Raw genomic sequence first — 16845 nt, forward strand, 5'->3', positions numbered from 1 at the left:
ACATTTTGGCGGAGGTGAACCAGCAATAGTACGACTGCGCACACTGAATGTGTTTGGATTTAATTTATGAGCACAACAATCAGCCAGTGAACCAATCGATGAACCAATCATCCTCATATGATCAATAATTATGTATATTCATATTATAAATAGAAGAGGTGTGATTTCAGGTCATTCTCTTGGCGCAGCTGTCACGTCATTATTAATGCCAGCAGGGTGAATTAAACGCGCCCTTTACGCACAGCTGTAGATGAACACACACACACACACACACACACACACACACACAGCCAAGACACACAAGAAATACAGCCTGCATATTCGGGTGTGTTCTCAGTTGTTCCGCTGCCCTGGCTGGATTATCTCGACCTGATCATTGTTGCGATTTCAGTTTATTTCGGGGATGTGAATGATAGAACATGCCAAGAAAAAATCTAAACATTTCGAGCACAATATGGATATTAACTGTGCGCACAAAGTATAAGGCTTTGCACATTATGTGAACTTTTGGGACTCCAGCGGCTCTGTATTAATGTTATTTATATTCTAATCCCATTGTTGTGCATAAATGTGTTAGCCCTGTTGATGTATATGTCTTGATTAAATGTAATATAAAGCCGCTGTAACCTAATGGTATTCATTAAGGGCTGATCACTCGCAGTTAGTGATTGATCTTAAAAAGAGTCATTGACTTTCTCTGTAATGATGGTGTGTTTTTAACATGTATGACCGCTAAATGACTAAATACAAGAAGACAAGGAAAGAGACTCCAGAAATATTACAAGTGATGTCTCCGACATTCTCTGGAGAATACGGACCATTTCTGATGCATATTCACAGTTTTGTTGATATGAGCCACATCTCGTCAAATATGGAGTCATATACATCGTGAGGACATGTAGTATACCAGGAGAGCAGACACATCTGAGCTCTGTCATGTATGTGGTTCAGATCTGACCTCATGTCCTGTCTGGAAACATCTCAGCTCAGTATATTTCCAGAATACGGATTGTATCTGTGGCATATTAATCTTAGTGAAGAATGCAGATATCATTTTCTTAATTCTCTCTATATTCTGGTAATATTACATGTTTGTTAATAATATTCCAGCAAGTGGGCTGATTAGTTTTGCACACAGACATAGAGCTTCATGGAAATATGACATCAGTATACAGAGATGTACATTACTATAACAGATTATTGATTATTTAAAAATCTAAATATTTCTATAACTAATGCTTCAGTACAGATGACATCTCATAAATTCTCAAATATAAGGAGTTTTGTCTGTGTGTCTCAAATTTGATGAAATATAACTTTGGTACATCAGATATGCAGATGTCAGTCATTTCAGACACCACACAGGACACGGCTGTCTGTACTGTCTTTCTCATCTTATCCAAACAGAGGACTCACTGCTGACACCAGGTGGAGTCACACCTTAAACTGTCCTGATGGTGCCACAGAGAGGCCTGGAGGAATGAACAGCAGCAGATCTCTGACCTGACACAGTGAATCAACTATGTTGTCAGAATATGCTTTATGTTTCACCTACCCAGTAAAGTTAAACCTGTCATAAATCATGTGGTTTATTGCTTTACTGCTGTTTTTTAATTCTGAAGTGTGCCATTATGGCAAGACCAGTTAAGGCTAGCTTAGCTAATTAGCTAAGGTAACTTAGATTTGAGTTAATAAAGCTCTTTGGACGGGGTTTATTCCAGTCCGGGAGGTGGGGAGATTTTTTAAAGTTGCTCTGGTTGATCAGCATTAGTTGGCTGCACTGGTCAGTCATTTCCTGGACAGATGTGTGGTTAATAAAAGAGTAATAATTAAGGCTGTTCTCACTCATTTTAGCCCTGTTTCTAGCAGATTGTGTTTACATCTGGGCAAATGAATGCCATTTAAAGTATGCCGAGTAAGCTATTGACAGTTCCTGTTTCCAATAGCAGTGAATGTATTTAGTAGGAGTATTCTGAGGCAAGTTCTGAAGATTAATATCTTTCTTTTGTTTTTAAAGCGACTTTATGGATGTACATTTGCAATTTAAAAATCAGAAATTTCATCATACTGAAAGATGCAATGTGTTTCATGTTTTATTTCATTTCATCCAGTTTATTCCTTAGGGACAGTGCATATTAACAGATATTACTGTAAATGTGCCAAAATTAGCTTTTCAGGTCATCAACCTAAAATCCAAAAAGTTTATTAACAACAATCATGTGAGGCATCTCAACTACAGAAAAAGCAGGACGTTTCATCAACTTCACCCAGCACTCGACTGTGGAGGCTTTTGGCTTCATCCGCTACATATCCTTACAGAAACTGGTTATAATCCCATGTGACCTTCTACAAATCAGGTGAGATGTAAGGTGTGATGGTTTGTGAACCTATTGTTTCCTTCAAGATGAATGCTGCATGCTTTGAGATGTTCAAAGAAGCACGGGCAGGTGAAAAAGAGGGAGCTGGTAATTTAGTCATCGCTGCTGCCCATGATGCACCACCTGAATGGCCTGGTTAGTGTTTTTTTTTTATGATACAGTCAATCATGTCGGGGAAACTGAAGCAACTCAGACTAAACCTGTTCTAACCTAGGGATTCAAGAAACTCTGCACAGCAAAGATCATCTAGAGGTGTTTGAAGACGTGAGGGGTGTTGGATAAGGTGGAGATTGTAATTTAGTCATCCTGCTGCCCATGATGCACCACCTGAATGGGTTTGCTTAGAGCTTTTATACCCTTGAAAAGAACCTGGCAACTGGAGATCTTTTTGGATGATAGAGGCTTTCCAGATGGATTTTCAGATACTTCATAACTGCTTCATCAAAAGATGAACTGTTTGATGCCATTGCAGCCTCCAGTAGCTGTTCAGCAGAGCCAAACTCCTTTCCAAGATCCCTAAGCACTGCCTTGTTGACTTTTTTCACATTTTTACTAGTTTCTCCAACAGCAGAGCCAGCGATGTGGATGTTATCATGCGCCATTTGAGAGAGACGCTTAAAGATGGCGTCAATGTCCACCATCCGAATGGACTCTCTGGTTCTCTTAGGGACATTATCGGCGAGCCTCAAGACAAGGAATGTGATGAAGTTGTCCAATGTAGCCTCTGATATCCAAGATGAAGTGTCAGTTGACTCCTCTGACAGTCCGCTACCTGACAAGCTTGACACATTGCAGTTTTGAGATACCAAAGAACAAAGGGAAGACTCAGGTGAACTCTCAGAAGTTACTTCAGGAGTTTTGACATCATCACTATTATCATCGCTGCAGAAAGATGGAGACAGTGCATTATCGTTGAAAGGTACTACAGGAGTTGAACAATGGGGTGTTGTAGTCTGTCTGTCGCTGGCTTTAGGGGACTCTTCTGGTTGGGTCACTATTTTTGTGATTAGGTCTTCTATGTCGCATAATGCACCAGAGACTTTCTCACTCTGACCTGTCTGATTTGATTCCTCCTCCATCTGAAACATCATCTGCTGTAACATAGACCGCGGAACCGGGGGGGCCAGGGGGGCCACGGCCCGGGTAACTTTTGTACTCTGACAAACTATTTTATATGAATAAAAGCCGAGCCAAACAATACTATTCACCACACACCTCACTAACTCTCACCAACCGCTGCCGATAAAAAAACTCCCACTGACTGCTGCGTTTTAATTTGAAATGAGTGTGCGTTGTTTATCTACGTCATGTGTGAGCGTCGCAAGCTAACGGCGGGCACCTGCCAAACCGCTGGCTGCACTACCTCCGAAAATGAAGAGACAGAAGTCAATATCCGATTTTTTTTCAAATAAACAGACAAAACAAAATGAGCAAACTACTCCAGCTTCCACTGTGGCCTCAACAACAGACCCGGAGCGTCCATCTCCACCACGGACTCCGATGACCTGCCAAGCCGTGGCGAGCTGCTCTCCCCCAGCTTCAAGCCAAGCTACCGAGAGCCGCTGTACAAGTGAGTGCTGCGGGGATCTCACAAAGCCTAATCAACCTCACGACCCTGCTGTGCTGATGAAGACCAAAAAGGTACAGGGGACTGGGTCTTCACAACGAGCAAGATCAGTTCAACATCAGTGGTTCAAAGATTTTAACTGGCTGACATTGTGTGAAACGAGTGGGAAACTTTACTGCACGCAGTGTCGCTGCTGTGCAAGCAAAGGCCTGGGGATTCACAAAAAAATGGAGCCCGCTTTCACCATTGACGGTTTTCAAAACTGGAAAAATGCTATACCGACATTTAAGGAGCATACCAGCAGCAAACATCACAGAGAGTGTGTGGCTCAATTTCAGGTGTTTGTGTCACAGCAGCCCAGCGTGGCCACACAGCTGGATACCCAGTTACAAGCGAACCAGAGGATCAACAGAGAGATGCTGATAAAACAACTAACTTCTCTGAGTTTTTTGGCGGGCCAAGGATTAGCCATAGACGGTAACAACCCACAGTGCAGTAACCTGTACAAGCTGATGCAGCTGAGATCTGAGGACTGTCCCGATATCAAACGCTGGCTCAAGGAGAAGAATTACATGTGTCATGACATTGTTAATGAGATGATCCACCTGACTTCACTTGATGTTTTACGAAAGGTTTTGTCACCTATTCGGGATGGATACTATGCGATACTCGCGGATGAAACCAGAGACATTGCTAACAAAGAACAGCTTGTTACTGTACTTCGCTGGGTGGATGACACATACACGGTGCGTGAAGATTTTGTGGGACTTTTTGATTTGCCGAAAACAGATGCACACACAATTTTCACTGTGCTAAATGACATTTTGAGACGGTGCAATATATTGCCTGAGTTGTGCAGAGGGCAGGCTTACGACGGTGCTGCCAACATGTCAGGTCACTTGAGGGGAGTCGCTGCGAGCTTTAAAGTGCACAATCCCGCAGCAATATTTGTGCATTGTTTGGCACACTGCCTAAACTTATGCCTCCAAGACGCTGGGAAAAAATGCAAAGTGATTCGAGATGCATTGGATATTGTGCATGATGTGACACACCTGATTAAGCAATCCCCCAAAAGAAACCATGCATTTCAGTCACTAAAAAACGAAATGAAACCCGACACACAAAACCTGCGAACCCTTTGTCCAACACGATGGACAGTGAGAACTGGCGCTTTAAAGTCAGTTATTGACAACTACTCTGTGCTCGCCACTGCGATGGAAGAGTTTTCAGAAGAATCCCATGATGAATGCGGTCGGAAAGCTGGAGGCATTTTGGCCATGCTTGAAAAATTCAGCACCTATTTCGGTCTGCGCGTCGCTTATCTGGTTTTCTATCCGACCGAACAGCTGTCCAAGACATTACAAGCCACTGACACACTACTACAAGACGCACAGAGTGCAGTCGCTGTAACGCAAGCTTTTATTCAGCGACAGAGGTCAGATGAAGCATTTGACAGCTTCTTCAAGTCAGTGATTGAAGCCTCCAAAGATTTGACAGAAGACCCACAGCTGCCCAGGCAACGCAGGCTCCCTAAACGGCTTGGGGGCGGGGATACCGAGCACGCATTTGAGAGCCCATCAGAGTATTACAGAAAACAATACTTTGAGGTGTTGGACCTGCTGAATAATGAATTGAGTCGTCGTTTTGATCAGAGAGACTTCGGGGTTGTGATGGACATGGAAAAGCTGCTTGTCGCAGCGGCCTCTGGCAAACAGGTGACGCTCCCGTCTTCTGTAACGTCCTTATACGCAGAGGATTTTGACTTCGACAGTCTGCGTGCACAGTTGAGCATGTTGCCAGACACCATAAAGACATCAGGGATTCAAACCAAGTCTGAAAAAACAACAGTAAGGCTTATAGGTGAAGCAATGAATGCTGTCCCTGTGGCCAAAGAACTACAGTCAGAAGTGCACAAACTGTTGAAACTGTTTTTCACGATCCCAGTCACTACAGCATCAGCTGAAAGATCTTTCTCAACACTTCGCCGTATCAAAACATACCTGCGTTCAACTATGACACAGAGAAGGCTTAATGACTTGATGTGCAGCCACATACACCAGGATGTTCTGGCACAAGTGGACATGACTGCTGTTGCAAAGGAATTCATCCAGCAAAATGAGCGACGCAGACTGGTCTTCGGGAAGTTCAAGGACCACTAACGTAAGTCAGTTTTTTTTTTTTTTACATAACCTACATGTCATTTTCTGTGATATGGCTGCGCAGCTGCGCTTGTTTTGTTGCTGTGTGTGTGTGTGCGTGCGGCTCTGCACATCAGTCTGATATGAGTGTTGAATGTGATGATAATGACTATGATGTTGATTTAGATTTGAAGCAGCAAGATGAGTTTTGGTTGTGGTTGTGGACTGGTCTGGATGTACTTTGTTGTTTGCTATGGGCTATTTTCATCTGCGTTTATGTGCAAATAGGCTTGGCCTGTTGTGTGTGAATGTTAGAGTGGGATCAGAGGGGTTAATCTGAGCAAGCATGTGTGCGTGTTCAGCATGCGTGTACTGTAGATGTGACTGTGTGGTGTCGGAATAAAAAAAAGTGCTCCGCAACGTTATTTAATATTGTCTATTTCAATGCATATGCATCCCCCCCCCGTCCGCGAGACTTGAAATTCTGGCCCCCCCTTGTTCAGATGCGTTCCGCGGTCTATGTGCTGTAAGGATTTTACTGCTGAACCCTCTGTTATGGCACACACAACTCCAGGAGAACATCTCCACTTTCACATCACTTATAACATCTACATCAAAGACTCTGTGACGTCATGGCTTTGGATCGGAGAACAGAACGCACATCAAAGCCGCACCGCACACACAAACAAACACGCGCATGCGCAAACGGACACGTGCGGCACACGATAACGCACACACATTTTGGCGAAAGTGAACCAGCGACCGCTCACACTGAATGTGTTTGGAATTAATTTATGAGCACAACAATCAGCCAGTGAACCAATCGATGAACCAATCATCCTCATATGATCAATAATTATGTATATTCATATTATGAATAGAAGAGGTGTGATTTCAGGTCATTCTCTTGGCGCAGCTGTCAGGTCATTATTAATGCCAGCAGGGTGAATTAAACGATCTTAAAAAGAGTCATTGACTTTCTCTGTAATGATGGTGTGTTTTTAACATGTATGACCGCTAAATGACTAAATACAAGAAGACAAGGAAAGAGACTCCAGAAATATTACAAGTGATGTCTCCGACATTCTCTGGAGAATACGGACCATTTCTGATGCATTCTCACAGTTTTGTTGATATGAGCCACATCTCGTCAAATATGGAGTCATATACATCGTGAGGACATGTAGTATACCAGGAGAGCAGACACATCTGAGCTCTGTCATGTATGTGGTTCAGATCTGACCTCATGTCCTGTCTGGAAACATCTCTGCTCAGTATATTTCCAGAATACGGATTGTATCTGTGGCATATTAATCTTAGTGAAGAATGCAGATATCATTTTCTTAATTCTCTCTATATTCTGGTAATATTACATGTTTGCTAATAATATTCCAGCAAGTGGGCTGATTAGTTTTGCACACAGACATAGAGCTTCATGGAAATATGACATCAGTATACAGAGATGTATTTGTCCCTATTTTGACCTTTTGTCCTCTAAGTTATACTGCATTATTTATGACAGATTTTTTTATTGATCTCCTTCAGATATTTAGACTTGTACCTTGTATACATTAAAAAAAGTCTGTTTAATACGTTAATGATGGGTTAATTTCTCTGTGCTATGACATTATGTGTCACATGATTAATCAGAAACACAGTAAAATGCTGTCAAATTGTGTGAATTCAAAAATCAAGTCAAATCAAGCAATGCAGTGCAGAGACGTTAACTATTTTAACATTTGTATTTTAGTTAAACTTTATCGCTGAAGAGGACTTAATTGATGGCTGTGTTTGTGGGTAGAGTAGGTGGGACCATGTATCTCAGGTGTTTAATTTAGGCCTTTCCTGAATGATCACAGATGGATCAGTGACTGACAGCTTCAGCACAGACTGGAAGCCATTTGACCAAAATAAGTGTTCAAGTGTTTTGAAATGATCAACGTTTATGGTGAAACTGTCGTGTAGTTCAGGGAACTAAAAACAGTAATGTTAGGGAAATTTTTTTTAATGGTTAAAGAAACCAAAATGAACTGCATTAGTATCAATAATACAAGTAAATGATACGTATATTTATATGCATATATACACTGTATACTATGGGTCGGCTAATCATCGGCCCGATCAGTTATAAGATCTGATAATCAGCATTTTTCTGATTATAGTAATCATTGATTTTTAATTTTTTATCTGATTGTCAACACAATTAATTCATTTAATAATGCACAACTTCAGCTCTGATGCAGCACGCAATCTGCAAAGTAACAAACTACTAAAATTATCAAATACATGTGATGGAATAAAACTATAAAAGTAAAGTACAAGCACCCCAAAATTGCACTTAAGTACAGTACTTGATTAAATGAACTTAGTTACATTCCACCACAGTGTAGTAAATACTGTATAGAATGGGTACTGATTTGGGAAGACATTTTCCTTGTTAACTGTTCCTGTCCTCCTTTTTTTAAAAATGTCATTTTCTGTAAAATTATATCACAACTTAAAAAAATGATCTGAGTGTCTTCAGTGTAGACGTAATGTAATGCATACAGTTTGTGGAATATTAACTGGTTTGCTGTGGGTTGCTTAATCACATTATCTGAAGTAAAGCTGCGATGACCAACACTATGCAGATGACACTGTTTTAGTCTGTGATCGGACTTTTTATCTCCTATTCTGTACAATAATTCAATGATTATTATAAGTATTGTTTTGATAATTTCCCATCTGGAAAAGATTCTAAACGTTCGACTCTGTATTCATTTTATTAAGCCACGCATTATTATTTATATTACGAGAGTGTGTTAAAAAGAATACTCACACACGTTGGGAGTTAAAGCATAACCTTGTCAACTTTAATATTAACCATGTACGGTTAGAGACAGAACACATAAAACAAAGAAGAGAAGCAGAAAACAGTGTACATATAAAAAAAGAGTAAATATTACAAAAAAAAAAAAAAAAAATCCATCTTAACTTATGACTGTTTTAACTTGGTGTTACTGGAAGGGTGAGTGGTTCCCAAGCATTTCAAAGAAATCACTTCCTTTTACTTGTTGGACCACAGAACTGCTTTTCTCTGGACTTATGGAGAAAATAAAGCATAACAGAGCAGTCCTGAGAAGGTGTACTCATTGGCATAGATGCATACAGTATATATGTATGTGTGTTTGTAAATGTATGAAAATGTATTCATGGATTCTTAAGACAAGTTTTACATGATAGGTTCTGAGGTTCGAGTACAAGTTCTGTTGTTATTCCTGGCATATAATACAATGAAAAAGCAAATAAACTCAAGAAAAAAGGCCACTGAGCAGCCTCCAGTATGTACACAACATATGCATTTCCATCATGAACAAATCCATACTGGTAATATCATGTGTTGAAGATGTAAGATTTGTCCCTTTGACATTTTGCTTTAAATGCATTGTGATGGCTGTGGGCTGTGTGAAAAACTATTTAAAAAACACCCCCACAACAGATGAAACTATGAGTCATTTAAGAAAACTATGCGGGATTTAAGGATTCATTCTTCAACCGTACATATAGTATTATCAATATCATCATTATCATCATCATATGAAAATAAAACATGACAACTCTCGGAAATTTTATAATAAAGGTTTGAATGTGTCGCAACTCACTGCTTTCTGACTCTGAACTGACTCAGACTGCTCATATTCTGTTGGAGAGAACAGCATTTGTGTATACTATATTTAAGTAAGTCGGAGACAAACCTATGGCTGAATTGGAAAACTTCTCCAAACAACTGTCTTTCTAAGGAGTCCAGGAAGAAAGGAAGGTGAAAGGAATATTTCAGCTTTTTGATGAAACGTCCCTTTAAAGATTATAAACAAAAGGGAAAAATATCAGAAAAAGCTGGACATCAGGGTTTAAGTCTATGACAACATCCATCACTTACATCACAATATAAAACATCTTTGTAGTCACTGTCACCTGTAAAGTTGTACACACTAATGATGCTTTTGGATACTGTCTTCTTTTTAAATAGGAAACATACACTGCAATGACAATATCCTGGCTGCTGTTACAAGATTCTTATCTGCCTTCTTCTGTCTGTCTGCCTCAACTCAGACAGCATCTACGACCTCAAACACAGCGTCTCATAAAACACACCTGCTCAAAAACACACCACACCTGCCACTGCACTGGAAATCCTGTGTAAAGGCCCGATCACACCAACATTTAAAATGAGAAAAACTGTGATCCGCGACGGTGAACTCTAAAGCTGTTAAACAATAGCAAGCCGTCTGAACAGCATCGACCTATGAGGGAGTCCAACGTAGAGGACGCTCATGTACTTCATCTTTTTAGCTGTGTTGCACCATCCACTCCTGTTTAAACGCCTCTGTTGGAGAATTAACTTCTCCGCAATCAAGGAATGGGTTGTAAGCAGTCATGGGACAGGAGTTAAGTTTTGACGAGGACAATAAGTTAGCTAACTGGAAAATGAGTTCTGTTTTAGTGACCTTATTGTTTTAATTGAAAGACACTTTGGCCAATGGTGAAAACTTACTGTTTCATTTCCAAAGTCGTAGCCTATCTGCTAACATTGGAAACGTATCAATTTATTTTCAAAACGTACTTGCTAACAGTTAAAAAAAATTATCTTATTTCCAAAGATGTATTTGCTAATGCTGGTAACGTATTGTTTTATTCAAGACACATTAGCTAATGGTGGAAGATTATTGTTTTATTTCCAGACATACTTGCTAACAGAGGAAACATATTGTTTTATCCAAAAGACGTATTAGCAAACTGGAGACATTAATTGAGACACTAATCTAAGAGTGTTTTTCCAGCCTTCAGTAACTCTTTATTAAATAAAAAATGCACGATCCCAAGAACCACGTCGCGAGGGCGGAGTAAATGGCTCAATACTAAGAAAATAGGAAGATAAAGTTAAAAAAGCTTCTCCGACTCAATAGTGCAGGCGTGTTACCTGATGGCCTGTTAGCTTGCTGGTTACAGTAGTTCATTAACCAGTCCTACAAGCAGTCACTACGTCACCAAGCTTGTATAACCACATATATATAACCAGATAAGACTCACTGATTAATTTGGCTGTGCCACTTTCTGGTGTGACCGGGCCTCAATTCCCCCGACTTCTCCTTCCTCAGCTGCCACCTGATTCAGTTGCCTTCCCTCACATACGCTCTGCCTTCACCTGAAACACTCTCATTGAGGTCTTCATGACATGAGTGTGTTAATGTGTATACACTTGTGTTAAATCTTTGAGAACAATAAAAGAAAGAGCATCAAGGAGAGGGATAGTACGTCTATCTGCAGATCTATGGAATATGTAGAGAACATACAACTACTACTTGTGTACAAATGGCTATGCATGGTCCCTGCCATGTGGTAACTCCATACTGTAGTTCAGAGGAACTCGGGCTTCTCCTCTTTGTCAGGAAATATAGGAAAATAGAATTTCACAAAAACATGCATTCCCCGTGGAAAAAAAAGGTTTTAATAGATGCAATGACACCCTGCAGAGAGACGAGCATGTGGGCGTTTGGATGTGTTTATGTGTGTGAGTGTAAATGGCGATCATGTCACATGTGGTGCATGTTAAATGAAACACAGAGGGATGTTGTGGAATGTGACGCGCTTCATATCTGTTTATGTTTGTGTTTGTTCTGAGCACCACAGTAGATGCAGAGCTTCAGAGGGGAGGGAGAAAATATGAGTTTTTTGTAAAAGTGAAGGAACAGGACGTGTCTCTCTTCAAAAGATTTTTCCTTTCTTCTTGTTCTTCTCCATCGTCCTGTGTAAGAAATCAAAACAATCGTGTCAGTGGACATTTTGTCATATGTAGTGATAAGAAGACAAACTGCAGACTTTTTGACGGTTAAATAGCTTCTCAGTGTTACTGACTTGGAGGCGTCCAGTTTCTGCTGCTCCAGGATTCTCTGCTGAGCTTCCCAGTTGGCCTTCTCGTCCTCATAAACTCGCCTCTTCTCCTCCAGCTCTTTGTACTGCGCCTCCAAGTTCCTTTTCATCTGTTCGTGGCGTCGCTCAAGCTGAAGATCAAAACATTACATTACACTCACTCTCAAACACAAAGAGAGGAAACTCTAATAAAACACCTAATGTAAGTGTTAAAACTTGTATGGGATAATCACGTTCATTTACTCAGAATCTTGTTTTTCTGTTTTCCTTGATTATACTTCTTGTGCCATTTCACCAGGCTAAGAGACATAGCCTACTAGTTTTGAAGGTTTCTTCCATCTCACTGTCTTAATGGAGTTTGTTTTTTTAGTCGTCATTGTGTGCCTGTGGTTATTATCCATGACAACTGAGCAACTTACACTGATGAAGACTGAGATATAGTTTAAAGCTCCATAAAAGATAGCCAGTGGACCTTGCTAAATTACTATTTCAAGGTAAAGAATGGCCTTTCACACATTTGTGTTGGTTGGGTAAAGGCAAGGCATAGAGCATTTATTAGCAAGTAGATACAACTGAATTAAAATAAGAACCTATATAATTGTAACCTCCTTATATAACTGGATTAATGACATTAAGACTTAACACTGAATCGTAAGGACAACTGGAATGAAAGGCGCTGGATATCGGTAGCCTCAGGATTGTGGATTATGCAGCCCTAAACTGGGATACATACCAACATTCAATTCAATACAATTACATTCAAAGAGTTATTTATTTGTCAATTCTGCCACACATACAGGACAAACAGGATCAAAATGTTGTTCCCTCAGACCCACGGTGTGAAAAGGAAAGATATAAGTTGTGGAAAGGTACGACAGGGAGCTGCAGGTTGGGAGGTTAATTAATTGCATCACGTTGCCTAGAATGGTGACAATGCAAATACATAGAGGCACTATACCCACCCACCCACACGACCTCAAACTCACCTCAGCCTCTGAGTCCTTGAGTTTCTGCTTCTTCTCTTTAACCTTCATTTCAAACACCTGTTCCATTTCTGCCTCCATCTTCTTCATTTTCATCACATGCTCTCTGCGCTCCTCCTCCATCTGTGCCAGGGGACTCCTGTTGACCATGACAGAGGCAGAGGTTAGCTGTGTGTCAGTGCCTGATGTCTGAGTTTTTATGTCTTGATGCGTGGCATCCTCTCTTCAGTCTGGGATCTCTGGATAAAACGTTTATATTTGGATGTTAATGGATTGCTGCTGAGCTCAAAATCTGGATTGTTTGAGGCCTAGGCCCACCTGAAATACACCTGCTGGATTACAGCACCTAAGGGGGGCAGAGCATCAGGCTACAGATCCTATAAGTTGTACAGTGACAGTGATTTTTAACTATTCTGCTATTTATGTGTTGATCTGTAGCCATAGACTCATCCCGGATATTGGATTTTGGATTTTTATGGCCTAGCAGGTCTAGTGGTGTCCAAGATGTATTCAGATGTTTAAAGTGGAAATTAGATTTCTCTGTCGATTTTAACTTCAGTCACTGACTATTTCTGGGTGGATTCGTGGAGAGTCACAAGCCATGTGAAGCTTGTGAAGCACTGAAATTAATGCTGTACTGTCTGGTTTTATTGGGCCTGTTCCTGACTGATATCTAACTTTGAGTCAGCTGGGCCTCTTTTCTCAAGTGCATAAACTGTGGATCTCTGTCTGAGCTGAGGGTTATGATGTCTGTGGATATGTCAAAATGGCTGCTTATAGCTGAGGAGTCTCTTCACTCCTGTTGTCTCCTTGTGCTGAGGGAACATTTTACTATTCCTACAACATCATTTACTGGGAATGTATTGTCCTACAGTCTGGTGACTGACGTAAAAGACTGCAACACCAAGCACTATCTTTTTGTTATATTATTGCTTTTATTTTAAATCTGGTTTTGGGATTTTTCACATCAGTGTAAAGAGTTTATTCTCTAAAATGAACATGATTAAGATGTGTTGCACCAGGTGGTTTTCCAAATGATGTGAGTGATCATTGTGTGATAGCAGTTGTGTGAGAAAACAAGAATCCCTAAAAGTTACCGTTGTTTTTGTGATATATACATAATAAAACATCATATGAATTGTTGTTGTTGTGTTGATTTGTTGTTCCCACAGTCTGAACTGAGCTGGGAACGAAAGCTTTTATGTTTTTGGTACCACTGCATGGAACAATCTACAGGGTCCAGGTTGTCTGTGTGCAAATGTTTTATCTGATTATTTGAGTGAGTATTTCTGTTACTTTGTTGTTGTAACTCAGTGTCGTTAATATGTGAGAAGTAGTGGTTTAGTAACTAAGACATACTTAGTGAGCTGGCCCTTGGTCTTGGTGGTGTCCACTCCATTACAGGTGACAGCAGCAAGTTTCTTACTGCGGTAATTCTCGTAGTGGACATTGTTGGTGACATCCTTTAGATCTTGCATATGGGTCCTATGGAAGGGGAAGAAAAATGCAAATAAATCAGGCATGATGAACCAGACGGAGGGTGAGGAGGACAGCAGAGAGAAGAAAATCCCAGAAGAAAAAATAAGCTTATTAAAAGGGAGCAAGCTAAAGCTACAAATGCATTTTTAAATGTATTGAACTTCTTACATTAGCTACATTAGCATCTCAGAAAATATAATGCATGTACTGCTAACTAATTAGGCAATTAGAAAGAATCTGTCAGCCTCTAATAGCCTCAGTGAGTTAGATTTGACAGGAACTACTAAAACAGTTTAATTCATCAAAGGGTGAGACATCAACTTACTTTCATGAGATTAAAGGATAAGTACCGTTTTTTACAACCTGGACCTTATTTCTGGCAAAAGATATGGTCATTTACTCACCCAGATAACTTTGGTGTCATTCGGCGTCGTTCGGACGAAATTAGATCCAGTGTAGCGGCGATATATCCATATAATGGGAGTAACGGGGCATCGACACACAGCCTCTATATAACGCATTATCTGCCACGAAACTAGTTCATTTCATCAATATTTTGTTACGATATGCTAGCGCTATTAGCCTCTGAGTCCGGGCTCGTCCGTTATCAACATCCGGGGTCAAACTAGCAGTAGCAGCTACAGGTAAACAAGGCGCGCTGTCGCGGGTGCGCGCGCAGCTCAGAGACGACATCTTCCAGGTCAGAGGTAGTAGATCAGCCTACAGACCCCGGATGTTGACAATAGACGAGCCCGGACTCAGAGGCTAATAGCGCTAGCATTTCATAACAAAATATTGATGAAATGAACTAGTTTCGTGGCAGATAATGCATTATAAAGAGGCTGTGTGTCGATGCCCCGTTACTCCCATTATATGGATATATCGCCGCTACACTGGATCTAATTTCGTCCGAACGACGCCGAATGACACCAAAGTTATCTGGGTGAGTAAATGACCATATCTTTTGCCAGAAATAAGGTCCAGGTTGTAAAAAACGGTAGTTATCCTTTAAGTGAAGGGACATAAATGTTCTGTGTCTCACCTGATCAGCATGTTGCGTAGCACAGTGAAGTCGCAGTGTTCCCCGTTCTCCACTGAAACACACAGGGACAGGGAGGAAAACAGAGGGGAGGGGGGAGACAAACATCAAAATTACTACACAGGAACACTTCTGATGAGAATAATCATCGTCTTATCTCAAGGGAAACTGAACTAGAAATGCACTGCAAGCTTCTATAGATGTCTGCACATAAAGCCTTATAGGTGCTATAAACCTGAGTACATTTAGCTGAACTATGAGGTAAATAACTGTCATCTGCTTTAGCCTATCTCTGGCTTTGTGTTCACATTAAGAGGCAGTCCCAGCAGAAACGCACGTCATTGTCTTTGTGGTGAGTAAGAACAACACAGCTGTAGTGTGTGTTATTTACACAATTAAACATGTACAGTGTAGTGGTATTATAATAAGAAGATTAAAAAACAAACAAAACAACACAAGTTAAAATTCATGTTATCAGTCTCAATGGAGACCTAATGGCACCAACACACACATATCACAGATTGTAATATTCATTCATCAGTTATAAAAGGAGGGTTGCGTTACAAGGTGAAGTCTGTTTATGTTGAAGGAGGCATTGTAGAGTATCAGCTGTAGTGGCACATTAACAGAAAACAATTGGTGGAGGAACACGAGGCCGTGATCACATAGGATGGTTTTAATATGAGCACACGGCTTTCATTCTAGATTTTATTGGGTTGGGTTGCAACAGGTCGTGCTTACAACTAGTAATGTTTTGGAGATTCAGACACACCTACTGACACACCTAAACCTCAAAGCAGCATTAGGAAATGTTTTGCCAGTTGAGGTAAGAGCAACAAGCTGCACATAGCAGCAGTCACATATTATTATCAGCTTATACAAAAAGCTACTACTATCTTAGATTTTGGATACTGTTACATCGGGATATCATTATTTATCCAAGCCTCATTGTGTCATTATTTTGTTAAATATGGTGATACTGGATTTGTCAGCCAGTCCTAGCAGTTGTGCTTTTGAGGAGATTTCATATTTTGCAATATAGCCTACAAATACTACCTAAATATACTATTTTAAAGGCCATATCATCCAGCCCTGTATGTTTTAGCAAACAGGTGCAGGAGACATAGAAAAATAAAGTTGTGTTTCTGTCCACTTTATGAATCAACGTTTAATATTCGACCATTTTTGCTCTGTTTTAGTCTCTACCTACTCCTGACAAAAATATATGGCTCTTTAGCTGCTAGTTAGCGACTAGCTACGTTTACTAGCTAGTCGCTAACTGTGTCCGTCTGATGTTTGATTCTGGGCAGGTAGTGTTACCGTGGATTTTAAGAGGTTTTGTTGCTGAAAA

The 16845-nt window shown here is 40.4% G+C and overlaps 1 protein-coding gene across 2 annotated transcripts in view; it reads right to left on the reverse strand.

Annotated features, from left to right (window-relative positions):
* Positions 1-8913: 8913 nt before the first annotated feature.
* The window catches only part of LOC311263763 (septin-7-like), a 55940-nt gene continuing 48008 nt past the window's right edge, over positions 8914-16845 (reverse strand). For both annotated transcript variants that reach the window (XM_084364058.1, XM_084364057.1), the window contains exons 9-13: positions 15498-15549; positions 14336-14461; positions 12980-13115; positions 11979-12124; positions 8914-11868 (exon numbers count right to left, since the gene is read on the reverse strand). In XM_084364058.1, the coding sequence (XP_084220184.1) occupies positions 11829-11868; positions 11979-12124; positions 12980-13115; positions 14336-14461; positions 15498-15549 (500 nt within the window). In that variant the 3' untranslated portion in view covers positions 8914-11828. The remainder of the gene's footprint in view (positions 11869-11978; positions 12125-12979; positions 13116-14335; positions 14462-15497; positions 15550-16845) is intronic.

This window comes from Pagrus pagrus, assembly GCF_965226575.1.
Source record: "Pagrus pagrus genome assembly, chromosome: 10".
Lineage (NCBI taxonomy): Eukaryota > Metazoa > Chordata > Actinopteri > Spariformes > Sparidae > Pagrus > Pagrus pagrus.